This window comes from Octopus sinensis, linkage group LG5 (genome assembly GCF_006345805.1).
Source record: "Octopus sinensis linkage group LG5, ASM634580v1, whole genome shotgun sequence".
Classification (NCBI taxonomy): Eukaryota; Metazoa; Mollusca; class Cephalopoda; order Octopoda; family Octopodidae; genus Octopus; species Octopus sinensis.
The window spans coordinates 83,587,350-83,614,826 of NC_043001.1; the positions used below are offsets into that span (position 1 = coordinate 83,587,350).

The 27,477-nt window shown below is 37.5% G+C and overlaps 1 protein-coding gene across 4 annotated transcripts in view; it reads right to left on the bottom strand.

Annotated features, from left to right (window-relative positions):
- The window catches only part of LOC115212317 (sulfate transporter), a 295,950-nt gene that overhangs the window by 29,602 nt on the left and 238,871 nt on the right, over positions 1-27,477 (bottom strand). For all 4 annotated transcript variants that reach the window (XM_036502783.1, XM_029781178.2, XM_036502784.1 and 1 more), the window contains 8 exons: positions 24,299-24,409; positions 22,948-23,216; positions 21,555-21,719; positions 17,783-17,944; positions 15,676-15,758; positions 12,839-12,986; positions 6,366-6,479; positions 3,846-3,923 (listed from right to left, as the gene is read on the bottom strand). In XM_036502783.1, the coding sequence (XP_036358676.1) occupies positions 3,846-3,923; positions 6,366-6,479; positions 12,839-12,986; positions 15,676-15,758; positions 17,783-17,944; positions 21,555-21,719; positions 22,948-23,216; positions 24,299-24,409 (1,130 nt within the window). The remainder of the gene's footprint in view (positions 1-3,845; positions 3,924-6,365; positions 6,480-12,838; positions 12,987-15,675; positions 15,759-17,782; positions 17,945-21,554; positions 21,720-22,947; positions 23,217-24,298; positions 24,410-27,477) is intronic.

Below are 27,477 nucleotides of genomic sequence, written 5' to 3' on the forward strand. Positions count from 1 at the left end.
ATTCCATACCACATACATTACCTTCTTCCAGCCCTGTGATATGCACACTCTATCTCAGCCCAATAATATGCATGCACCTTCTATCTCAGCCCTACAATATGCAATTCTTTCTCCCAGCCCTACACTGTATATTCTCTTCTTACAATGTGTGCCTTTGTCTTCCAACCCTATAATGGGCATCCTTCACTAATTTTTTTCCCTATAACTTCCTGCATCCATCACTGTCTTTTACAGCAGCTGAAAAATCCTCCTCTCTCCCCATTTATGCGTCAGATTTTTTTTTTTAGTTGAATTATGAAATTGTTCAGAGCTTATGTGTGACCCTCAAATTTCAGCACCTTAACCCATTAACATTTAAACTGTTGATATCCGACCCAAGTATTTTTTCTGTTTTATGCTCACAAGCCTCTCACATCCACCCTACAATGGCATTCCAAAAATATAAAAATCACATCATCAAAAATTTCAAACTATGAGAAAAATATTCAAGCAAGGTTGTTGCCAGTGCTGCTGGACTGGCTCCTGTGCAGGTGGCACATAAAAAGCACCATTTGAGCGTGGCCGTTGCTAGTACCACCTGAGTGGTCCTCGTGCCAGTGGCATATAAAAGCACCCACTACACTCTCAGAGTGGTTGGCGTTAGGAAGGGCATCCAGTTGTAGAAACTCTGCCAGATCAGATTGGAGTCTGGTGCAGCCATCTGGTTCACCAGACCTCAGTCAAATTGTCCAACCCATGCCAGCATAGAAAGCAGACATTAAACGATGATGATGATGATGATGATGATGATGAGATAATGATTGATTAATTCAAAACAATGTAAATAAATAAGCATTAAGCATTACATTGACAGAATAATCTGAATGCTAAAGGGTTAAACAATTGCACAATTTACTTAGTGCCAGCTCTGAAGTTCAAGTGAATATGATATTTGTGAAATGTGGAAACAAAGAAGAGGTCTTTTGACAATGAATTTAAACAAAACAATGATCAAAAGAAATGGAACAGTTGTTACAGTTTAATCCTCAGGTCAGCTGGTTTACTTCGCTCAGACATAATCACCCTGTATTTTATGTAATTTTATTTCCTGTTTGAAGCAAATTTTACTTTATTGAAAAACACCTATGCCATACACTTTTAATCCTCTCCTCTATACATTTGCGACTTCCTGACATAATATTATGTTTCTGTTATCATGTCTACATCAATGATTAGTATTCCTAGAGTGATTCATAAATCAGTAGTCTTTTTTGGTTTTACAATTTAAATTCAAATCTTTCTAAGGTTGGCTCTACTTCTCTTTGTTTTTGGTTCACTATAGCAAGAATCAGTGAACTACTTCAATTTATTCAATTGGCTGTTACTATTACTGCCTCATCTCAAATTTCTGGCCTTGTATCTTTGTTAAAAATCATAATATGATATTTAATAAGGTTTTAATGTATAATGTTTTAATTATTGCACTTTGGAAATGATGCACAAAGAATTACAAATGACAGCTGAGCTAACAGCATTAAAATTGTTTAGTATTAACTTCATTTTATCTCCAGGATTAATAATTATTATTCTCATTGGTTAATAGTGTATATTATTCAATGAGCCTATTTTTCCCCCCAAGATAATAAGATGTGATTTGAAAGGGATTTATGCTCATTTTAACAGGTCGAGTAACTACACAGATGTCTTCCCTTATAGCTTTCTGACTATAAAGCTGGAGAATTTACAATTAACTAGTATATACACCTCTTTCTCAAATTAGTATATATATATATATATATATATATATATATATATATTCCCTCTCTCTCTCTTTCGGAGAGGCACTGAGCAGCTATACGCACACATACACACACGGCAGTAACTTCCACCTACCAAATTCAATCACAAAGCTCTGGTCGGCTCGGGGCTATAGCGGAAGACACCTACCCAAAGTGCCACGCAGTGGGACTGAACCCGAAACCATGTAGCTAGGAAGCAAGCTCCCTAACCACACAGCCATGCCCATATATATATATATATATATATCATCATCATCATCGTTTAACGTCCGCTTTCCATGCTAGCATGGGTTGGACCATTTGACTGAGGTCTGGAGAACCAGATAGCTGCACCTAACTCCAATCTGATCTGGCAGAGTTTCTACAGCTGGACGCCTTTCCTAATGCCAACCACTCCGAGAGTGTAGTGGGTACTTTTATGTGCCACTGGCTTGAGGGCCAGTCAGGCGGTACTGGCAATGGCCTCGCTCAAATGGTGCTTTTTATGTGCCACCTGCACAGGAGCCAATCCAGCGGCACTGGCAACGACCTCGATTGAATGTTTTTTCCCTTGCCACCAGCACAAGTGCCAGTAAGGCGACGCAGGTAGCGATCACGCTTGAATGGTGCTTTTTAAGTTCCACCAGCACGGAGGCTAGCTTGTTGCTCTGGCAATGATCATGCTCATATGGTACTCTTAGCGCTCCACTAGCACGGATGCCAGTCATCGAATTTGATTTCGATTTCACTTACCTGAACAGGTCTTTGCAAGCAGAGTTTAGTGTCCAATGTATGTGTATATATATATATATATATATATATATATATATTCCCAAATTAGCATATATGTTTTTTTCTCTGAAATTAGTATATACACTTGTTTTTCAAATTAGTATAAATACCCGCTTTCTGAAATTAATATCTATATACCTTTCTTAGTAATACTTCTCAAATTATCTCCCTTCAGCAAGACATCCATTCCAATCTGGCTATCACATTATTAAATCTAAGTTTAATTACATAATTTCTGATTACCTGAATACATTAATAAAGAAAAAAAAGAAAAGAAAACCCATAACCTCAATATCAACATTATAAAAAAAAGGGGCCAGGTTATAAAAGAACCCACAGCACTATCATGTCTCACTACATACAATGAGCCAGATGGAAATTTGGGGTCAGATTTTCTGTTGCTAGATGCCCCTATGCTCTTCCTGTTGCAAACCTTCACTATTTCCAAGATGAATTTCACAGATTGTATGACAGTGACACTCATTTATAACTATCACGAGTCATCAAGTGAAAGTGACATTAATACACACCTGCCCTCTCATCCAAGGCAGAGGAATATACAATACTGTATGAGCCGCATTAGCTTACAGCTGTTTCTGCTATAAGATGCAGTGGACTCATAGCTGAGTACATGAGTAACAACTTATAGCTTCATCAGAGCCTTGATTATATATATATATATATATATATATGGATATAGATATATATACATACACACACACGCATACTCTGTACTCTTTAACTTGTTTCAGTCATTTGACTGCAGCCATGCTGGAGCACCACCTTTAGTCGAAGAAACCGACTCAAGGATTAATTTTATTGGTGTCTTTTGCCAAACCGCTAAGTTACGGGAGCATAAATACAGACACACAAACACACACACACACACATATATCTATATATATATGTATATATGCATATGTATATATCCATATATGACAGGCTTCTTTCAGTTTCCATCTACCAAATCCAGTCACAAGGCTTTTGCCTCCATCAACCAGGATAAAGCTGCCTCGAGGTTTGAAGTAATGTAAACTACATAATGGCCTTACAAATGCTGGTGGCATAGAAAAAGCACCCAGTACATGCTGTAGGTGGTTGGTTAGGAAGAGCATCCGGCAGGATGTAGTCCTTGGATCCACTGGATCTTTCAAACTGTCCAACCCATACAAGCATGGAACATGGATATCAAATGATGACAACGATGGCAATGATGACGATGAAGATGATGATGATGATCATCATCATCATCATTACAATACTTTACAATCAAGAGGTGAAAAATTTACAACTTACATTTGGTAAGGTCCTGAACAAGGGGCCAACAACAAGGAGTACTATTAGGATTAGCACCGATGAGAATAAACCAGTCACCTGTAGCAACAAAGAGTTGTATAGTTAATGAAGTAGGAAAGGCCTATTTGCATTCTGGTACTTAAAACTGCGAAACTAAACAACAAAAAAAACTGGAGGAGGATTGTCGACACTATGTTAGTGAACATAGTAGTGGTAAACATTGAAAAAGAACACAGTGTAGATGTACACAATGTGGTAGTAGAACATACTGTAACAGTAAAGATGAAAGTGGTATACACTGTTGTGGTAAACAATTGTACTATTATACATTAGTTTCATAAAGTGCAGTAGAATCTATTTTAATAGTAAACAGTTCAGTAAACCATCAGTAGACAGTTCATCAATGAACAACACTCCAGCAAGAACAAAGATAATGAACAGTCCAGCAGTAAATAGTATAATTTTCATCAGATAACCAGCAGCATACCTATTTCTTTACTGCCCACAAGGGGCTAAACAGAGAGGGGACAAACAAAAATGGATTAAGTCGATTACATTGACCCCAGTGCGTAACTGGTATTTAATTTACCGACCCCGAAAGGATGAAAGGCAAAGTTGACCTTGGCAGAATTTGAACTCAGAACGCAACAGCAGACGAAATATGGCTATGCATTTCGCCCGGTGTGCTAACGTTTCTGCCAGCTCGCCGCCTTAATAACCAGCAGCATACCACATCAGTAAACACTTCACCAGCAGCAAACCATACTAATAAATAGTTCACAAGTAGGATACCACATTAGTAAACAATTCATCAGTAAACAGTTCACTAACATCATAGCACAATAGTAAACAGTTCACCAGCAACATACCACATCAGTAAACAGTTCACCATAAAATATTATCAGGTCATTAAGAATGAAATGTCCGATTTTCTTATTACCAAGTTTGACAGTCATCAACTCTAATGTTTTATCCTGATAATACTTTGTTTTGCAACATTGAAGAGTTACATCATCACTTTTCGAAATACAATTCATGCAGTTTGATTATATTATGAGTTTTCTCTTGTAAATCAATTTTTGTGAACCCATGGAGTGATAAAAAAATTCATGTTGTTTAATGTATATGAGTTCCGTCATGGAACCAATGCATCCCAGACAGCTCGAAACATCAATGAGGTGTTTGATGAAGATGTGGCAAATGAGTGCACTGTATGTCGATGGTTTGAGAAGTTCCAGTCTGGTGACTTTACTCTTGAAAATGAGCCCTTTGGTAGACCTGAGACCAAGGTGGATAATGATGAGCTGGAGAGTTAGCAGCAAGGTTTGATATTTCGATTCCAACTGTATTGGACCATCTGAAACAAATCAGCAAGGGAAAAGAAGCTGGACAGGTGGGTACCACATGAACTGAACGAGCATCAAATGACATGTCATCTTAAAACTCGCTGTCATGGCATAAAAGCAAACCATTTTTGTATCATATTGTTATGTGTGATGAAAAATGGGTTCTTTCCAACAAGCAAGTGTTCTGCACAGTGGTTGGATAGAGAAGAAATGCCAAAACACAGTCCAAAACCCTGTACTTAACTCCATGTCCCCCTACATGGCCTTGCTATTTGCTTTTGAGCCAAATTAACTAACTAACTAACTAACAAAACAGAATATTGCCCCCCAAAAAGCTAAAGATGTCTGTTTGGTGGTCCAGCACTGGTGTCATCCACTACAGCTTTATGAGACCTGGTAAGTCAATTACAGCAGATGTATACCTCAACCAACTGGATGAAATGGTGAGTGAACTAGCAATTAAACAACTGAGACTGGTCAATAGAGATAGGCTAATTCTCTTGCAAGACAATGCTCGATCACATGTTGCACAAAGAACACTACTCAAGTTACAGGAACTGAACTTGGAAGTATTCTGTCATCCACCATATTCACCAGACCTTGCACCAACTGACTATTACATTTTCCAGGCATTTGACAACTTTTTGCAAGGAAAAAACTTCAAACCTGAAGAAGATGCAAAAATATCTATTGCGATTTCATCACCTCTTGCTCTCCAGTATTCTTCACTGCTGGCATAAATAAGCTATTGATGAAATGACAAAATTGTGTTCATAATTTAGGTGCATACTTTAATTAACTGCATTGCTTTTTGTTGAGATAAAGTAAAATAAACTTTCAGTTCAAAATCAGACATTTTATTCTTAACGAACTGATACTTTAGGTCATTATACTATAATAAAATACAATATTTTGTTAAATATAACAATGATTGAACATCTTGTTAATAAACGCTATATTAGTAAACAGTTAAACAGTGAATAATAATCAATAAATAATATAGTGGTGAACATAATATCATTAAAAAAAAATTCCTAAGTAAAATAGTTAATCAGTAAACACTGCATTGGTAATCTAATCTCATTTTTTAAAAACTAAAACTTGTGAACAGTTGAGTACTGTTCTTTGTTGAACAGAAAAAAAAAATAAACAAACAAGGTGTTTATCACTTTACCTGAGTTTTACAGCCAACATTTTCTTGGACAAGACTTCTTGAGAGTGAGACGGCACTGCAGAAGGCTGAGAAAAAGGAACTGAAGACATTGCAGAAACCATAAGCAATTAATTCCTGCAACAAAGAACAGATGTTTCACAGAACTGTTAGCAAATGCAGTTCTATATTTAAGAAATGAGGAATTATGTACATTATTTACATTCGACGGATGTTTGTCCTCATCTTGTTTGTTGTTAACATAAGCCTACGGGCATATGGCGCAGTGGTTAAGAGCGCGGGCTACTAACCCCAAGATTCCAAGTTCAATTCCAAGCAGTGACCTGAACACTAACAACAACAACACTCATAATAATAATAATAATAATAACATCAAAAATACCTTGGGAATGAGAACCCAGGTTTGAAATTTCCCCAAGACACCTGAAGAAGGCTGGAGGGTATATCAGTCGAAACGTGTTAACAACAAACAAGATGAGGACAAATATTCATCGAATGTAAATAATGTTAGCAAGTGCTTCTGGTATTTATGGTATTATCATATCAGTGTTACAGAAAGTTACTAAATACCTTTCACATACTGTCATACTGTCTTAAAAACAAAGAAGGCTATGTGTCATGTAACTGGCACCGATGCTGGTGACATGTAAAAAGCCCCTTTTGAATGTTGGGCCTCATGGAGGCAATGTGTCATGTACAAAGTACTTTCAAGTGTTGGGCCTCATAAAGGCAATGACAGATGACCAAGACCTTTGGCAATATGCTGGGCATGAAAAGAAGATCCTTCAAGTCAAGCGAAATTGTAGTCATGGCAGATACTAGTGTCATGTAACTAGCACCCATGCCGGTAGCATGTAAAAGTACCCATTACACTCTTAGAGTTGTTGGTGTTAGGAAGGGCATCCAATTGTAGAAACCATACCAAATCAGACTGGTCAAACTATCCAACCCATGCCAGCATGGACAACAGGCATTAAATAATGATGATGATTCTAGACAGAATACCTTTACCTTTTGCACATTTCAGGTACTGGAACAGCAGCCAAGCTGGAGCACTACCTTGAAGGGTTTAGTCAAACAAATCAACCCCTAGTACTGATGTTTTTCCAAGAGTGGTACTTATTCTATTAGTTTCCTTTGCTGAACAGCTAAGTCACAAGAATGCAACACTGGTCGTGAAGCAATGGTTGGGTGGCGGGAGTGGGAGTGTGGACCAAACACATATACAAAGACACACGAATACATATATACAATGGGCTTCCACACAGTTTCCTTCTACCCTAAATTCACTCACAAGGAATTGATCAGCCCAGGTCCATAGTAGAAGACACTAAGCCAAAGAGACACTGGCTGTGCAGTGGTACAGAACCCAATATCATATGGTTACAAAGTGAGCTTTTTAGCCACACGGCCATGCTTGCGCATATGTCGGCAAAAGTTATGATTAGTTTAGTGTAGAGACAATGGTTGTGCTCCTGAAACTAGTGGGATTAATACCCTTAACTTTCTATCTAAGCTGTTGCAAGGAAGTGGCTGCATGGTAAAAAGCTTGCTTCCCAACCACATGGTTTAGGGTTCAGTCCCACTGCATGGCACTTTGGGCAAGTGGTGTCTACTCTAACATCAGGCTGACCAAAGCCTTGAGTGGATTTGGTAGACAGGGACTGAAAGAAGCCCATCATGTGTGTGTGTGTGTTTGTACTCCACCACTGCTTGACAACTGGTGTTGGTGTGTTTATGTCTCTGTAACTTAGTGGTTCAGCAAAAAGGACCAACAGAATAAATACCAAGTTTTAAGAAAACAAAAATAAATTCTGGCTTTGATCCATTTGACTAAAATCCTTCAAGGCAGTGTTCCAGCATGGCTGTAGTCAAATGACTGAAACAAGTAAAAGAGTAAAAGAATAGGAACAGAATTCCAAAGGACCAAAGTTCTAAGAAGAAAGATTAAATAATAAAATTCTAAAGGACAAATAATAATGGTAGGACATGTGTCTGAATGAAGGTAGTCTGAGACCAGCTAGGGACAAGAAGCAGAAGTAGTTGCAGTTGAAGTAGAACAATTAGAGAGAGGAGACAGTGTATCATTTCTTTACTGCCCGTAGGGAGCTAAACATAGAGGGGACAAACAAGGACAAACAAAGAGATTAAGTCAATTACATCGACCCCAGTGTGTAACTGGTACTTATTTAATCGAGCCCAAAAGAATGAAAGGCAAAGTCGACCTCGGTGGAATTTGAACTCAGAACGTAGTGGCAGACAAAACACCACTAAGCATTTTGCCCAGCATGCTAACGTTTCTTATTTCTTTATTGCCCACAAGGGGCTAAACATAGAGGGGACAAACAAGGACAAACAAGGGGTTAAGTCGATTACATCAATCCCAGTGCGTAACTGGTACTTATTTAATCGACCCCCGAAAGAATGAAAGGCAAAGTCGACCTCAGCAGAATTTCAACCCAGAACGTAGTGGCAGATGAAATATCTATTTCTATTTCTTTACTGCCTACAAGGGGCTACACACAGAGGGGAGAAACAAGGACAGACAAACGGATTAAGTGAATTATATCGACGCCAGTGTGTAACTGGTACATATTTAATTGACCCCGAAAGGATGAAAGGCAAAGGCGACCTCGGCGGAATTTGAACTCAGAACGTAGTAGCAGACGAAATACTGCTAAGCATTTCGCCCAGCGTGCTAACGTTTCTGCCAGCTCGCCGCCCTGACAGTGTATCTGTGAGCCAGAGACTGGAGTGTGCTTATAAGTGACTTCCTGCCTATCAGCTGACTGGTATTTTCTACACACAATCTAAGGTCAGCCAGCTACAAGAGGCAGAAGCAGTTGCTGTAGGAGTAGAAAAATGAGAAAGAAGAGACAGCATAGGTGCAGGTGTGGCGGTGTGGTAAGAACCTTACTTCGCAACTCCATGGTTTCAAGTTCAGTCCCACTGTGTGGCACCTTGAGCAAATGTCTTCTACTATAGCCTTGGGCCGACCAAAGCCTTATGAATGGATGTGGTAGATGGAGACTGAGAGAAGCCCGTCATATATATATATATATATATGTGTGTGTGTGTCAGTGTTTGTTCCCACCATCACTACTTGATAACTGATGTTGGTGTGTTTACATCCCTGTAACTTAGCAGTTTGGCAAAAGGACTTGATAGAATAAGTACTAGGCTTAAGAAATAAATCCTGGTGTTGATTTGTTTGACTAAAACCTTTCAAGCATGGCTGCAGCTAAATGACTGAAACAAGTAAAAGAATATCTGTAAGCTAGAGGCTGAAGTATGTTTATAAGTGACACCTACAAGAAATAGCAGTTAAAATCTTTTAAAATCATTTGAGTGGTATTTTCTATATATAATCTAAGATGTATGTATATGTAGTAGTAAAGCTGTCCTAGATGTAGGAGCAATACTCCATTATGGGTATCCCTGAGCTTTGTAAGGAGTCAGTATTTGTTATGACCTGAAATATTTACTGGCTTTGAAGAGGAAGGGCCCTCTTTTTTTTTGTTTTGTTTTGTTTTGTGATACAGTCTTTATTCTGTTAAAACAGTGTACCTATGAGGGACAGTGAGGCCTAGCACTTGAGGGGATCACAAGGGCTTTAGCTGAGGACTGCTCATGTTCATAGAGGCACCATCGTGACTGACATGCAACATGTCTTGGGCAGTTTTTGATCTGGCAGAGCCAACCCCACTCCAGGAAACCATATCATAGCCAGTATCGTCAACAGCCATCTTTTACATGAGCCAATGAAGGAATCTCAATGTGGTCACTCACTCTATTAGAAATAGCAGTTAAAATCTTTTAAAAATCAAACTCAACTGAAGGACATATTAGACAATGCAGTATCAGATACCCTAAAACAAAAAGAATTCTCATGACTGAACATGTATGATTAAGAGCCATCCATTGTTATTAGTGTCTGACAGCATAACAGTAAGCTGTCTGTCATTTTTGAGTTATGTTGGCTCTTGCAAATGATATCAATCTGGCTGTGTGGGCATAGAGTTGGTTGACACTTTGCACAATAGCATTAAGGTTTGTAGAAGAGTCATCAGAATTCGCATGACATAGTGGTAGCAGAAGAAGGTTTGAACACAAATTGAACATAATTATAGGTAGTAGCAGTTAGTTTGACAGATCAAAGTTACCGACATAGAGCTGAGTCGCAAATGCTTATAAACTTGTAAACATATGTTGCCCAATCATGTCAATCTGCACTTGTAAGCATGTGTTGTGCTGGGCTGATCTATCACAAAGAAGATCGTTTGTTTGAAAACTGGTGTTCCCGACAGGAATAGAGAATAACAACAATAAAGTTACATATAAAAGTTCACATATATTTTGCACTTGTCATCAGAAGTGCAGACCTCTTCTAGTTTAAATGGTCAATAAATCAAAGTTAATAAAAACAGTATGTGTTTGTACAGAGGTTGATGAAGTACAATTCGGAACTAGTACTGTATGCAGTGAAGAACTTTGCTTTCATTCAACCTAACATTAAAAAAAAAATAATAATAACAAGGTTTGAATAAATGTATGGTAAAATATCCTCATATATATGCCTGAGATGGTCAAATAAGTTGTGTAATACAATGCTGCAGAAGAAGAAATACATACATGCATACTCTTTTTTCTTTTTTTACTCTTTTTACTTGTTTCAGTCATTTGACTTCAGCCATGCTGGAGCACCGCCTTTAGTCGAGCAAATTGACCCCAGGACTTATTCTTTGTAAGCCCAGTACTTATTCTATCGGCCTTTTTTGCCGAACCGCTAAGTGACGGTGACGTAAACACACCCGCATCGGTTGTCAAGCAATGCTAGGGGGACAAACACAGACACGCAAGCATATACACACACATACATATATATACATATACACGACAAGCCTCTTTCAGTTTCCGTCTACCAAATCCACTCACAAGGCTTTGGTTGGCCCGAGGCTATAGTAGAAGACACTTGCCCAAGATGCCACGCAGTGGGACTGAACCCGGAACCATGTGGTTGGTAAGCAAGCTACTTACCACACAGCCACTCCTGCGTCTATATATATATATCTTTTCTTTACTTGCTGTGTGTGTGCGTCTGTGTTTGGCCCTACCACTGCCTGATAAACAATTTTGGTTTGTTTATGTCTCTATAACTTAGCAGTTCTGCAAAAGATATTGATAGAATAAGTATCAGGTTTAAGACAAATGAAAAGAAAAGTACTGGGGCTGGTTCATTCAAATAAAACATTTTTCAAGGGAAGTGTCCCAGTATGGCTGCAGTCTAATGACTGAAACAAGTAAAAGATGTAAAAGAAAAGATAAAGATATATCTCTTTTACTTGTTTCGGTCATTTGACTGTGGTCATGCTGGAGCACCACCTTTAGTCAAGCAATCAACCCCCAGGACTTATTCTTTGAAAGCCTAGTACTTATTCTATCGGTCTCTTTTGCCGAACCGCTAAGTTACGGGGATGTAAACACACCACCATCGGTTGTCAAGTGATGTTGCGGGGACAAACACAGACACACACACACACATATATATGCATATACATATATATGATAGGCTTCTTTCAGTTTCCGTCTACCAAATCCACTCAAGGCTTTGGTTGGCCCGAGGTAGATGGAAAGTTATATATATATATATATGTGCATGTGTGTGTGTGCGCACGTGTGTGTCTGTGTTTGTCTCCCCACCATCACTTGACAACTGATGTTGGTGTGTTTAGGTCCCCATAACTTAGCAGTGCAGCAAAAGACACTGATAAAATAAGTACTAAGCTTACAAAGAATAAGTCCTGGGGTCGATTTGTTTGACTAAAGGCAGTGCTCCAGCATGGCTGCAGTCAAATGACTGAAACAAGTAAAAGAATTATATACATATATATATATATATATTTTTTTTTTTTTCTCTCTAATGCTCTCTCCTCATCCTCTCCTTCAAGGGGAAGGCCCAGTATCTCCTCTATAGTAAGTCAACTCTCTTTGTCCCTACTTTTATAGTCTAACCTCTCACCTAGCTCATCCACTTCTTCAGTTCCACTCCTCCTCTTTCAGTTGAGAAGCCTTTGTCTTACTAGCTACTTGGTGACCCCACTGGTACCATGTAAATTTACACAGTCAATACAGTGTAAAGTGGTTTGCATTAGGAAGGGCACCCAGCATAGAAATCATGCCAAAACAGACAAATGGAGCCTGATGTGGCTCTCTAGCTTGCCAGCTCTTGTTGAACTATCCAATCCCTACCAGCATGGAACACAGAAGTTAAATGATGATATATTATATAAAACAAAATATGAGATTGCTAATAAGATATTTAGTTACACTATGTTATGTATGTTTCATTAACATAAGTTGACATAACCAAATTTATTATCAAATCACCAGAGACACATAACTTTTATAATAGAAAAAAGAAAAGGCATGTATTAACATCTATTTATCAGAAGATGAAGAAAACAAACAATTGTTACCTGGTTGGGATTGATATCATAGTCATGTTTCCTAGCTAGCATTTTACACATGGACACATTGATGGCAAAAGCTACAATAGATATGGCTATAGCATCTGTCACAACATCAGCCAAGTAGTTAAATGGTGGTGGTGTTGGTGCAGGAATACTGAAACAACATCAGAACAAATGTGAGAAAACAATGATTGGATAAGGGTCAATTTGATTTAGTCCAAAATGGAATTTATAATTGAATTCAAGTATAATGTTTAAATTTATGAAAAAATTTTAATTTTTAATATGATTTTGCATAAAATACAATTTTGAATTATGATAAATGAATGTAAGAAATATAATTTCAACATTTACTGTGTGTATCTGGCGCCAAAAATTGGAATATTCTAATCTTAAGTTTAATGTACTGGATGTTTTTAATTTTGGGATAAAGTTTTGAATCTATGGTTTGATTTGGTGCAAAATACAATTTTCAACTAAATTAAAGTAAACATTTCCTACATACTGGAAATATAATATCAAAATTTAACAAAAGAAAAGTTTGTAAAATCTTTCATAAATATCACTGTACTAAAAGTGAAGAATAACTGTATATAAATATATATATATGTGTGTGTGTGTGTGTGTATACATATATATATATATATATATATATATATATACACACACACACACACACATATATATAAATAAATGGAGTTAAATGCAGGTGTTATTCAAATTCTTTTACTTCTGACACATGTTTCGAAGATATCCATCATTTTCTGTTAAATGTCTTATTGATGAGTTTCATTTCTTCACTTCCCTGAGAAGATTACATTGTTTTACACCATTTTATTCCTTTGGAATAATACCAGTGATATCATCGAAACGTGTCGGAATTTGAATAACACCTGTATTTAACTCCATTTATTTATTTATATATATTATACAAAACATTTCATGTAAACTTGAAGTTTCTACCTTTAAAAACAAGGAGTTACAACCTTTCTACTTGTATGATTTTTTGCCACCCTGGTAACTATTTATATATTTTTCTGTGTTAATTGTTAACAAGGGAAAAATACACACTTCTATTTATATATACATATGCACACACACACACACATATGACAAGCTAAAGACAGGCTTCATGCTTTAATTAGGTAGACAATGTAGTCAAGCAAGACTTTGAATCAAATCAAGAGTATTGGACAAGATGCCTTGTGGTATTTCTTCTGGCTCTTAACATTCCAAATCTGAATCCCACCAGAGTTAAAAATACCTTTCATCCCTTTATGGGTCGACAAAAAAAAGTACCAGCCAAGTACTAGAGTTAATGGCACTGACTAAACCCCTCCCCTCAAAATTGTTGGATTGTGCTTCTATTAGAAATAATACACATTCTCATATTCAATTACCCAAACAAGGATAAGTCAAATTAAGTCCAGTTGAATTAAGTAAATTAAGTCAGGATTAATAGTTTCATATTTGAAAAACTATGAGGGAAACATCAAAACTCACAACAGGTAATTTCCGTCAATTAACATTTTATCTGAATATTAGCCTACAGGAAGCTCCAGAGACATAAAACCAGGTGATTAACCTCTATCTATTACAAACCATATCTTGAATATATTGTTTTTCTGGTACCAACACTCTAAAAAGTTGATGTCTGGCAACTGACTTTCTGGAAGCCTATAAGATTATCCACTATCTTTCAACCAGTTACCTTTTTGAATTCAATATCTCTACTACCTATTTTCATACTTATAACATCAAAAAACAGTCCAACACCCATGACTTTCAGAAACATTTTTTCATGCTCAGAATCATTTGAAGTATGGAATAAATTACCAGTGTTGGTTATTTGCTATCAGGACACTATATTTTCAGAATTCCATGCTTCCCATAATTTGCTAACACTACTCCTAATATGTGGAGGCACATGGCCTAGTGGTTAGAGCAGCAGACTCGCGGTTGAGGGATCGCGGGTTCGAAAAGTCCACTCAGGGCGGACTTTTAAGCTAGCTTCTGCGGTGAGCTAACTGAGCCTGTAGCTTAAAACTAAAGAAAGCTAAATAGCATGACTATAATAAATCTATATTGACTAGATGCCCTGGTGGTGTTTGATCAGAGGTGAAGGACAGATGAGAATTAATTCTGTAATGCAATTATTCTATTGTTCCAGTGCTGAGTTGAATTCCGACTGTTGGCCAATTTGTTCTAAAGTTCTTATCTTGAAGTAAAATTAATGAAGTGAATGTTATTTATCTACCCCTTGATCTTTGACATCATCTGACAAATGCCAACCAAGATGGCATGAATCAACCAAGCTTTACCTGCTAGAAATAACAACCCAAATGCTTTTAAGTCAGATCCTAATGCTGGATATTCAAGAACCAAATGAGGGGCAGGTTTTCAACCCCAGGATCATCCTGATTCCAAAAAGGTATAATATGTCTATGTAGAGCAAATATAGACCGAGATACAGGGATCCTAGTTAGACAGGCAGAATTTTGCTTTTATTATTAGCGATAAAACCAACCAGGAGATAATAGGCTCATTACTGTCACCTATCACCTACCATTATTATTATTTTAACATCAATTTTTCCATGCTACATCAAGTAAATATGGAACACATATATCACATCTGCTTAACTTCATTCTTGTGTCATCTCACTAGAGAGGCCTCACATTCTCAGATCTGAGCCCCACATGCCTTCTCAGATATATATATATTTTTTTGCTCTAACATTTGTTAGCCTTATCTTTTAACTCATGGCACGTTTACACCAGGATGCATCATCCCTCCATATTACAAGTCCATAAAAACACAGCTGCCTCACAAAAGTAACTCACCCAGTCGGGATTTTTCCGACAATAACAACATTATGTTTCTCACCCAGCTTTAGAAAATGGGAAGTTACTGTACCAAGGACGACCTGAATAATAATAATAATAATAATAATAATAATAATAATAATAAAAAAATATTCAGACAAACACATAACAAAAACATCAGGACTTACAAACACATATAACATACAGAAAATTGCACTACTAGGCACTGCACACATCCTATGCAGAACACTTTCAATATAGTAACCATCAGAGCATCACAACAAACCACAGCACATACCCAAGGCACACAGAGCTGCGCTCGGTAGTGAAGTAAAAGCATGCTATAAAAATAAAACTACTGAATAATAATAATAATAATAATAATAATAATAATAATAATAATAATAAAAAAAGAGATTTAAACACATCTTTAAGGTCTCTTGTTTTAAGTCACATTTAATCAAAATGCATTACAAACAGAAAATTGCTTACAACCAAAGTGACAATATTGCTTTCATCAGCTTTCTTACATTCAGAGGAAAGATAAGAGAAGGATCTAGAATATCAGATTCTTCACTCCTCCCAGGAAACTGAACTCACCAAATTTCTTTGCAAACACTCTTTCTAGTTTAGTTTAAATTTCACAAGTGCGTGTGTGTAATATAAGCACATCAGCCTATATAATATATGTGTGTGTGTGTGTGTATACATACACACACACACACAGAAATATACCTTATCACCTTCATCATCATACATACTCACATAAATATATATATATTCAGCAGTATCACTGGCAAGCAGTGTTTAGGTGCAATATGTTGCATACATATTTTAATTAACCTAAAGTTCATGTAATGTAATTTTTCCTTAGTCGAAAGACACCTGTTGTTATGTCCTGTTATTTGCATTTGTATTGGCAACACCCATGCTCAAATGGTGTTTTATATATATATATATATATATATTTATATACAGAGTAAAGACCTTCAGTCATAAATGACCATGGGACTGCACCTAGAATGTTCCCCTACGAGGTACAATTCCAAGCAAGGTTGTTTATGGAAGACCAACAGTCGCCCATGCATACCAGTGATGTTATCCAAAGGCCGATACAGCTTAATACCAGTGACATCGCAACTCATTTCTACAGCTAAGTGAACTGGAGCAACGCGAAATAAAGTGTCTTGCTCATGAACACAATACACAGCCCGGTCTGGGAATTAAACTCATTCCCTCATGATTGTCAGGCTGACACTCTAACCACTGAACCACGCACCTTCACATAAATATATCTCTATATATATAAACGGCAAAATGTCTGTCTGTGTGTGTGTCCTTTATACAAATCCACAATTTTTCAGTTAGAGGGCTCGCACTTTCTATGGTCAATCAAAACCGTCCAAGGGTGGTCGTGCACATCTTTACGTTTCTCCAGTCACCCCGCAAAGCCAATAAAAAATCAATAGAAGTGACTATTTTGTGAATTTTCTATCCAAAACCCAATCAAAATGCCTGAAACTTGATACGCCAATTGAATGCCAGCTATCTGTGTGTGATTGGGCGGAGATTTGGACAGTACTCGCGTGTATGTGCGCACGCACACAGTTGTATATGCATGCACTAGCACTATGACCTGGTGTTGCCGGGTCATAGTACTAGTATGTATATATATATATTATATATATAAATATATATATATATGTAAATGTATGTGTATGTATATATCATGTGATCAACCAGATGATCAGATGTTACTATACATTGCTGGTCACAATGTTCATTTGCATTATTTTGGCTTTCAAATGTCACCCAACTGACTAGGTGAGCAGGCCAAGATTTCCCCCTGATAGGAAGGTTATTCCGACAGAGGCGTTACCTATTTACAGCTGAGTGGACTGGAGCAAACTGAAATGAAGTGTTGTACTCAAGAACACAACATGTCACCCTGACTGGAAATCGAACCCACAATCTAGCAACTGTGAGTGCAACACTCTAACCACTAAGCCATACCTGTATAAACATAAACACACATATATACACAGAAGATATACAGATGCACAAAGCTGTTGCTGTGATAGTATTTACTGGTATCTGGATCCAGATTGGGTTAAGATCTACTTACCATAATTAATTCTATTGGAACTGGCATTTTCAACTTTGGTTTGATCTTGGGGTTGTTGTTGATGTGTTCTTTAACGACAGCCAAAATGAAGATGGCTGATGCTGACACTCCAAGAGTAACGAGGTTAGTTTCGGGGATGTTACTAAAGAAATCTCGGTAAGACTGATAATCCAAAAAGCAAGATGAAAAGAGAAAAAGAAAAGAAAAACAAGAACGCAGATTAGAATTGGAAAGTGCCATATTTTCTGGCATACAAGTTGAATCTTTTAAACCATAATTTACTGCCAAAATCGGTAAATCAATTCATGTACTTTGGAGGATGAAAAATTCTATGTGAAATACAACAGGATTAGGAAAAATAGTTACGACATTTAAAAGTTTACATTGTGTTTACACTACATACTACATTGACCTGTATGCTGGAAAATACAGTATATATATACATATATATATATATAAATATATTTATATATATAAATATATTTATATATATAAATATATATAAATATATTTATATATATATATGTATATATATGTATGTATGTGTATATATGTAACTACATGTGGATTGCTGGCGATTTGTTTCCTCTGTCTTCTTTTTCTTTTGGACTTTTTTGTCTCCTGTTTCTAAAGAAGAGCTTGGCTCGAAACTTAAAACACCCTTTCTTTCCTTCTCTGAGCTTCTTATTAATACTTTGCATGTACCACGTCCTTGTATTGTTGTTTTTTCCTTGTTGTGTTTACTTCCTCCTTCTTTTTATTATTATTATTATTATATATATATATATATATATATATATATATATATATATATAGAGATATATATATAGGGAGAATTCACACAAAAAACAAAAGATGAAGACAGGTGGTGTAGACAACAAACAGATGTATTAGTATAACGCTTGGGAAGTGAAAAAGTCTTTAATGTTTCGAGCCTACACTCTTCAACAGAAAGGAACACAGAAAGAGACAAGAAGAGAAAATAAAGAATGTGTAGTGGCTAGTGATCTATCATGGTGAAAAAATATATATATATATATATAATTAAATTAAGCAACAAGGATATCCAAGGTAGTGTAATACAATCCTTGTTGCTTATTTTGATTATAATCACCCCATTTGATTTATATGGATAATACCATACCAAATTCTGGTGCCTTTAAATTAAGCACCATATTCATCTGAATCTAAATTTTGCTGAACTTATATATATATATTTGAAATGTACAGCTCCATGATGGTAAGATCAATAAAAAAAGAACTTCATCTGGTGAGAGATAAATATTATTTAATAAACACATTACATGTTTTACTATGCTATTAATAGTTTCATATGCTGAGAAATACTTGAAACATATTCATCAGGCAGAAAGTACATATCGTAATGAACTAAAAATTGAATGAGAGAAGAAATGTGAAAAGTTGAGAAGGAAGCATATAGAAAATGTGGAAGGTTAAAAATACACACACACATATGATGGGCTTCCATACAATTTCCAGTTAACAAATTCACTAACAAGGCAATGGCCAATCTGGGGCTATAGTATAGGACACTTGTCAAAGGGGCTGCACAATGGGATTGAACTTGAAGCAGCATAATTGCAAAGTGAGCTTCTTTACAACACAACTACGTCTGCACCTAGTTTCAGATAATATGTGTATGTGTTAGTGTGCATGTCTGTGTTAATGAGTATGTGCATGTGTGTGAGTACATATGCCTGTGGATGTGTGTGAGTACGTATAACTGTGGATGTGGATGTGTTTGTGTGTCTGTTTTAATACTTGTATATCAGTGTGTACGTGTGTATATTAATATATGTTTTACTGCTTGTGTGTGAGAGTGTGTTAGTACATAAGTCTGTGTTAGTGTATGTATGCGTGTACAAGTGTATGTGTGTACAAGTGTGTGTGTGTGTGTGTGTGTGTTAATGTTACCTGGGTGTGCTTTAATGTTAGTGTATATGAGTTAGTGTTGCTGTGGGTGAAAGTGCATTTATGTGTGTATGAGTGGTGTGAAGGCATGTGGCTTAGCGGTTACAATCGTAAGGTCACGAGTTCAATTCCCTGTGGTACATTGCATCCTTGAGCAAGACACTCTACATCATGTTGCTCCAGTTCACTCAGCTGGCAAAAGGAAGTTGTACCTGTAAATTTCAAGAGCCAGCCTTGTCACTTTCTGTGTCACACTGAATCTTCCTGAGAACTACATTAAGGGTATGCATGTCTGTGGAGTGCTCAACCATGAGCAGGCTGTCTATTGGTTGGATGAACTGGAACTTTTGCCATTGAAACCGACAGTGAACCAGTATGAGTGAACATGTTTTACTATCTTAGTGTATACACACACTAACATTATGCAGGACACTGCTGGTGAAGCAGGGTTGAAATATCCAATGATCTCCTTGTCTGGAAACTCATGTATGGATATACAGGTACCTGAGACCCCCGTCGGTCATGACACAGACCATGGGATTGCACCTAGAAAGTTACCCTCCCAGGCACAAGTCCGGGTAAGGTTGTTTTATGGAAGACCAGCAGTCACCCATGCATACCGGCCTCCCCTCTCCACGCCACCAGTGTTATCCAAAGGAAAGGTAAAGGCCGATACAGCTTGGCATCTGTGATGTCGCAATTCATTTCTACAGCTGAGTGAACTGGAGAAACGTGAAATAAAGTGTCTTGCTCAAGAGCACAACATGCAACCCGGTCCGGGATTCAAACTCACAACCTCACGATCATAACCTCGACACTCTAACCACTGAACCGTGCGCCTTCACAGGTACCAGAGGACATAGAAGTACATATATCAATCAACTTGTGTAAGATATAGGATGTCAGATTGAGCATATGATGATTACTATGGGAGAACAGGACATCTCACATGGGAGAGTTGCAATGGTCTAGGCAAGTTTCCCAATCAGATGGATAGACAGATAAATAGATAATGCATATGTGTGTGTGTGTGTGCGTCTGATAGGCATAAATAACAAAGTAACAGAATTAATTTTTTTTTTTGTTTTTGGTGAGTAAGAGTTATTTCCTATTTGCTTCTGTCTAGAAATCAAAGGAAATGACTATTATTCCCTTCAAACTTTGCTTTTGTGAGCTGGACATCCACGTTTTAAAACTGACCTATTTTCCATTACATTTCAGAGATTCAGCACTGAGTTACTGAAGCAGAAATATCATTATCAATACCACAGATTTGTTTGTCAGTTGCTGGCTTGACCTTAACCACTTGATCATGTCCCTTAGTGACTGACAACATGAGCATTTCTGATGACGAGTAGGAGTAGCGGGTGAGCATCATAGCCATGAGACGAGAGGGATTCTTTGGGGTTTGAATAAATATCATAAACAGAAGCAGAGTTTGAAGAAAATATTAGCCATTTGTCATACTTTCTAGGGATAAGTAAATAAAAAATAAAAGTTGTTGCTCAAGGACAAAAATCATATTACACTGTGTAATAAAAGACTGTGACCAGTATTAACAAGGAAGAGTCAACATGAAGATACAAACATATAATATTTATTATAAAGATTTATACACATAGATTTAAATTAGATATCATGTGGGTAGAACATATATCCTTTTCTACTCTAGGCACAAGGCCTGAAATTTTTGGGAAGGGTGTCCCGTCGATTAGATCAACCCCAGTATGCAACTGGTACTTAATTCATTGACCCCGAAAGGATGAAAGGCAAAGTCAACCTCAGTGGAATTTGAACTCAGAACAAGAATATATATCGTAAATATAATGTTATCACTTACATATATCAACTTCAATGGACCACTGTATCGACCCATCTTCACTCCAAACACGTGTTTGACCTGACTGGTAAATACATGGCAAGCAGCACCAGTGGTGAAGCCGCTCACTAATGGATCAGATAAAAATGTCGTCACAAATCCCAGATGGAGAACACCCATCAAGAACTGGAAATACAAAAATACAATATATATAAATATATATGTTTGTTTGTGTGTGTGTGTGTGTGTTTTAATGTCTGGTACTTATTCTAATCAGTCTCTTTTGCTGATGTGCTAAGTTATAGGGGGATGCAAACGTATGAACACAGGCCATGAAGCCTTGTAGGGGAACATATACAATCACAAAAGCAAATGTGTACCTGCACATACACGCATTTTTTTGTGTGCTTCAGTCATTAGACTGTGGTCATGCTGGGGCACTGCTTTGAAAAATTTGAGTCAAATGAACTGTGTCCAGTAGTTATTATTCTTTTGTAAAGACTGGTACTTATTCTCTCAGTCTCTTTTGCCAAACTGCTAAGTTATGGTAACGTAAACACACTAACACTAGCTGTCAAGCAGTGGTGGGGGACAAACACATACACAAAGGCAAACACACACACACATAAGGTGTAAGGAACCACTCCTTTGTACATTATAGTAGCAAAGGAAAAAAACTTATGGTATTGATTTTAAATGTCTTTTAATCATCATCATCATTGTTGTCATTTAATGTCCACTTTCCATGCTGACATGGGTTGGATGGTTTGACTGAGGACTGGCAAGTCAGAATGCTATACCTCTTTTTGACAGAAGCAGCTGTCTGGAAGTATTGAAGAATGAATTAATAAATCCATAATTAACAAAAAAATCTGCTTCGGTTCATATTATTTGATGTAAATGCATTAAACATCGTTTCATGAATTATCTCTTATAATGATATTTTTGCTTATACATACATACATTATACACACACACATAAATATGACAGGCTTCTTTCAGTTTCTATCTACCAAATCCACTCACAAGGCTTTGGTCAGCCTGAGGCTATAGTAGACGACACTTGCCCAAGGTGCCATGCAGCAGAACTGAACCTGGGACCTTGTGGTTGGGAAGTAAACGTCTTACCACACTGTCATGCTTGTGCTTATGTATTTTCATATATATACATACATATACACATACACACACACACACACGATGGGCTTCCTCACAGTTTCTGTCAACCAAATTCACTCAGAAGGCATTGGTCATCCTGGGGCCATAGTAGAAGACACTTGTCAAAGGTGCTGCACAGTGGGACTGAACTTGAAACAGCATGATTGCAAAGTAAACTTCTTTGCCACACAACTATGCTTGCAGCTGTCTTTATTTGGTCTTTAACATATTCGGTCCAATAAAATGGTTGCTATACCTGGATACATCCAACAAGGAAGGTCACTGCCATGGCTATTCCTAATTTCACTGGATCAGTCACATCAGTTTCTTCTTCAATGATGCTTTGGGTAACTGAGTTATTCCCACTGACGGTCTGTGTGTAGGCATCTGTAGTGTATTCAGTAATGCTGGAAGTGGAAGGTGTGAGGTTTGCTGCTCGTGTTGTTATGCCCTCTGCACTGGCTAGCTTGCTGTAATTTTTGTCGACTGCTGCACCAACCATTAAACATACAACAGCAAATGTTCCTACAATCATTACAAAACAAATAAATAAATAAATAAAATAAAATAAACATTAATTAATATTAAAAGTAAGCATAAGGCACTGAGCTAGCAGAATCATTAACACACTTAGTGGTATTTCATCTGTCCTTACATTTCTGAGTTCAAATTCTGCTGAGGTCCGCTTTGTCTTTCTTCTTTAAGAGGTTGATAGAATAAGTACCAGCTCAGCACTACAAAACTGCTGGCCTTGTGCCAAACATTGAAATCAATATTAAAACTAAGTATGTCTTTCAATACAAGCAGCTTATCATCATCATGATCATTTCTGTTACTTACTAGCACTGTCGGCTATGACCTGAGGTTTAACAACAACTCCCCCACCAGGCACACATACACATATGAAGACATGCACATGCTCGTATGTCCAGATACATATATGCATCATCATCATTGTCGTTTAATGTCCGCTTTCCATGCTAGCATGGGTTGGACGATTTGACTGAGGACTGGCGAACCAGATGGCTGCACCAGGCTCCAATCTTGGTTTGGCAGAGTTTCTACAGCTGGATGTCCTTCCTAACGCCAACCACTCTGAGAATGTAGTAGGTGCTTTTACATGCCATCGGCACAGGGGCCAGTCAGGCGGTATTGGCAGCGGTCATGGAAAATCATGTTTTTTTTATGTGTCACCTGCACACCAGCACAAGTGCCAGTAAGGTGACGCTGGTAACGATCATTCTCAAATGGTGCTTTTTACATGCCACTGGCATGAACGCCAGTTAGCTGCTCTGGCAACGATCACGCTCGGATGGTGCTCTTAGTGCTCCAGTAGCACGGATGCCAGTCATCGAATTTGATTTCAATACTGATTTCACTTGCCTCAACAGGTCTTCACAAGCAGTGTCCAATGAAGGAAAGGTACGCATAAGTGGGATGGTACACCTCTGGCTTAGGCCACAAGGTTATGGTCTCACTTGGCTTGTTGGGTCTTCTCAAGCCCAGCATATTTCCAAAATTCTCGGTCATGTATGCATTAAACAACAAAAGAGGGAAAAAACACTTAGAAGAGTGTTACAAAAAAAAAATACAAAACATATACCTACCAATAGAGACATGTCGCGAGGATCCAAAGAAGAAATATATCAAAACTGGGAAAAACGAAACGTATAAGCCATGTATTGGTGGGAGCTGTGTAAGGAGTCCATAGGCCATTCCTGCAGATAAAGATAACAAAAAGAGAAAAATATAAATATAGTTATTTAATTTATATTTTTTTTTGCTGATTTATGTAACTTTTATTTTCAGGTTAATTATTTTTTTAATGCATGTCATTTTGACTCTGAACCATCCATTATATAGTTTATTTGCCAGGTTATACATAAGCCATAAATATGTTCTATTCTGCTTTTTTTTTTTTCTTGCTTAACCCTTTAGCATTGAAACAGTCCAGATCTGGCCTCTTACACATATACTACAATGTCGTTCTAAAAATAAACAATTGCTTCATCAAAATCTAAAAGCTACAAGGTAATGCATCATTAAATTAAAACAAGGGGAATAAATAAGTATCACATATCATCATCATCATCGTTTAATGTCCGCTTTCCATGCTAGCATGGGTTGGACAATTTGACTGAGGTCTGGCGAACCAGATGGTTGCACCAAATTCCAATCTGATCTAGCAGAGTTTCTACAGCTGGATGCCCTTCCTAACACCAACAACTCTGAGAGTGTAGTGGGTGCGTTTACATGCCATCGGCATGAGGGCCAGTCAGACGGTACTGGCAACAGCCATGCTGAAATGGTGCTTTTTATGTGCCACCTGCACAGGAGCCAGTCCAGCGGCACTTGCAACGACCTCGCTCGAATGTTTTTTTCACGTGCCACCAGTACAAGTGCCAGTAAGGCGATGCAGGTAACGATCATGCTCAAATGGTGCTTTTACATGCCATCGTCACGGAAGCCAGCTTGTTGCTCTGTGATCACACTCGTATGGTACCCTTATGAAAGCTAGAGTTATGCTTAAGTCCTTTGTCTATTGGACATAACATTGGACAATTGTCTTGCTGATGATTGCTATTGGGCCAGAAACACGTGTCCATGACTGTCCTCTTATCTCCTAACAATAAACTTGTCCTTTTCCTTAACTCTTTAGCATTCAGATTACCCTGTCAAAGTTTATCGGCACTCCATCAGTTAAAACAAGGGTTCCAGTTGATCCGATCAACAGAAAAGCCTGCTTGTGAAATAAATATGCAAGTGGCTGAGTACTCCATAGACACAGGTAACCTTAACGTAGTCTTCAAGGACATTCAGCATGACAGAGTGAGACAAGACTGGCCCTTTTATAATACAGGTACTACTCATTTTTGCCAGCTGAGTGGACTGTTGAATTTGATACTTATTTATTCATATTGCTTTGAATTAATCATACATTATCATGTACCTTTGATATTGCAATGTTGTTATAGAATATTTTCAGAATGACGTTGTACAGTAGGTGCAAAAGGCCAGATTCAGACAGTTTGAACATTAAACAGGTAGAATATCTGAACTGGATATGGCTGCTTTAAATGCTAAAGGATTAACCCTTTCATTATCAACCCGACTGAAACTGGCTCTGGCTCAGTAGTACAAATGTCCTGTTTTCATAAGTTTTGAATTAAAATCTTCCACCAAACCTTAGTCACAATTTATGTTCCTAACACTAGCTTAATGATAACTAAGTTATTTTACTAAATTCTTTGTTATATTTAAAATAATTGAAAGAAATATAGAGCATCTCAAAATAAATATGGTAACGAAAGGGTTTGTAATGCCAACGTTGGAGAATTCTTGATTCTTGAGATTATTTCTCCTTCTCATATAGAGCTAGTGCCCTTTGGTAATTATGACATATCTTCCAGAAGTGGAGATAATTTTAACAAATTAAGAATTTATGTTGTATGGTATTCGATATACTTGTATTTGTCTCTAATTATTTTTACACGTAGATGGATGTCCTTTTTTACTAACCATCCAACTATGACTGGTAACAAGATGATTTATTTATCAAGTTTTATTTGTTTATTTTGTTTTTAGTTGCTGTGTTTGGAAAAAGAGGTAGTGCCCATGGCCTTCACAAGCTCTCAGAGACAGGTGAGAATAATGCTGTTAATGTTGTGCTTAGGGTGTTACAAGTCAACAACAGCAGAAAAAAATGAGTGGGAGGCAGAAGGGAGGGGATCTCCAGAGGATCAGTGTTCTATGCGAAAGGACTGGATGAGGTGAGGTGGTTAGTAAGAGGCCTGGGCCTGGGAGATTGGACACAACATGGGTGATAAGAGAGGATACAAGTGGATAAGTATAACTTGCATAAGACCAGCCAGGAGCAGAACAGAGGAACTACAGGGTTTCAATAAGAGATTCACATGAGAGACACAGTCAAAAGTTTTACTAATGTCTGGGACAATACGATGGCTTTCATTGAATTTCTTTAATGTGAGAGCCCATAAGAGGGTGACATAGGTGACTAGGTTTCCAGTGGATGTGACTCTAAGGAAGTCACAGCAATGGTTGTTGAGAGACTGAGAGATTCAACAGTTTGGAGAACATGGTTGTTAACAGTTATCTCTATTACCTTCAAGACACTGGCAGTTTCAAATATTCAGCACACTTGAAGTGCCATAGAGATGGGGGTGAAGAGCATGGTGTAGTATGTGGATGTGTTGTGTAGTTGTGATGATAAAATGGTCGGATAACTCAGTATGTATAGAGACAGTCACTGTTAGGTAGTGATTAGGTATCAATGTGAAGGGGCAATAGTTGGCAAGGTCAAAGAGTTTACTCTTCTTGGGAATGGTACACACTATAGTGTGTTTCCAAAGATCATGATACATCTCTATTGAGAGAGTGAGTTTGGAGATTATAGGATCAAGTTCCGTGACAAAATATTTGAGGGCAACAGAGGGAACATTGTCTGGTCAGTAACCATGTTGATTTGAAGCAACTGGAGATACTTTCATAGATGGTATATCTGTATGTGAAATGGGGAACCTGGAGTTGAGGGAGATACATTCGAAGATTTTTGAAGTGTATCTAATGCAGAATTGGATATAAAATGGACAGCAAAGTTGGAGGCTTTCTCTATAGGGGTACTGCATATAGAACCATTTTGCTGAGAAGTTGCAGGAAAGAGGATCTTGCAAAGTTGGTGAAAATTCTTTTTGTAAGAGAGCAAGAAGATCAGTAGCAATTGAGTAGAGAGAATAGCTTGAGAACTGGAATATTCACAAGGGCATCT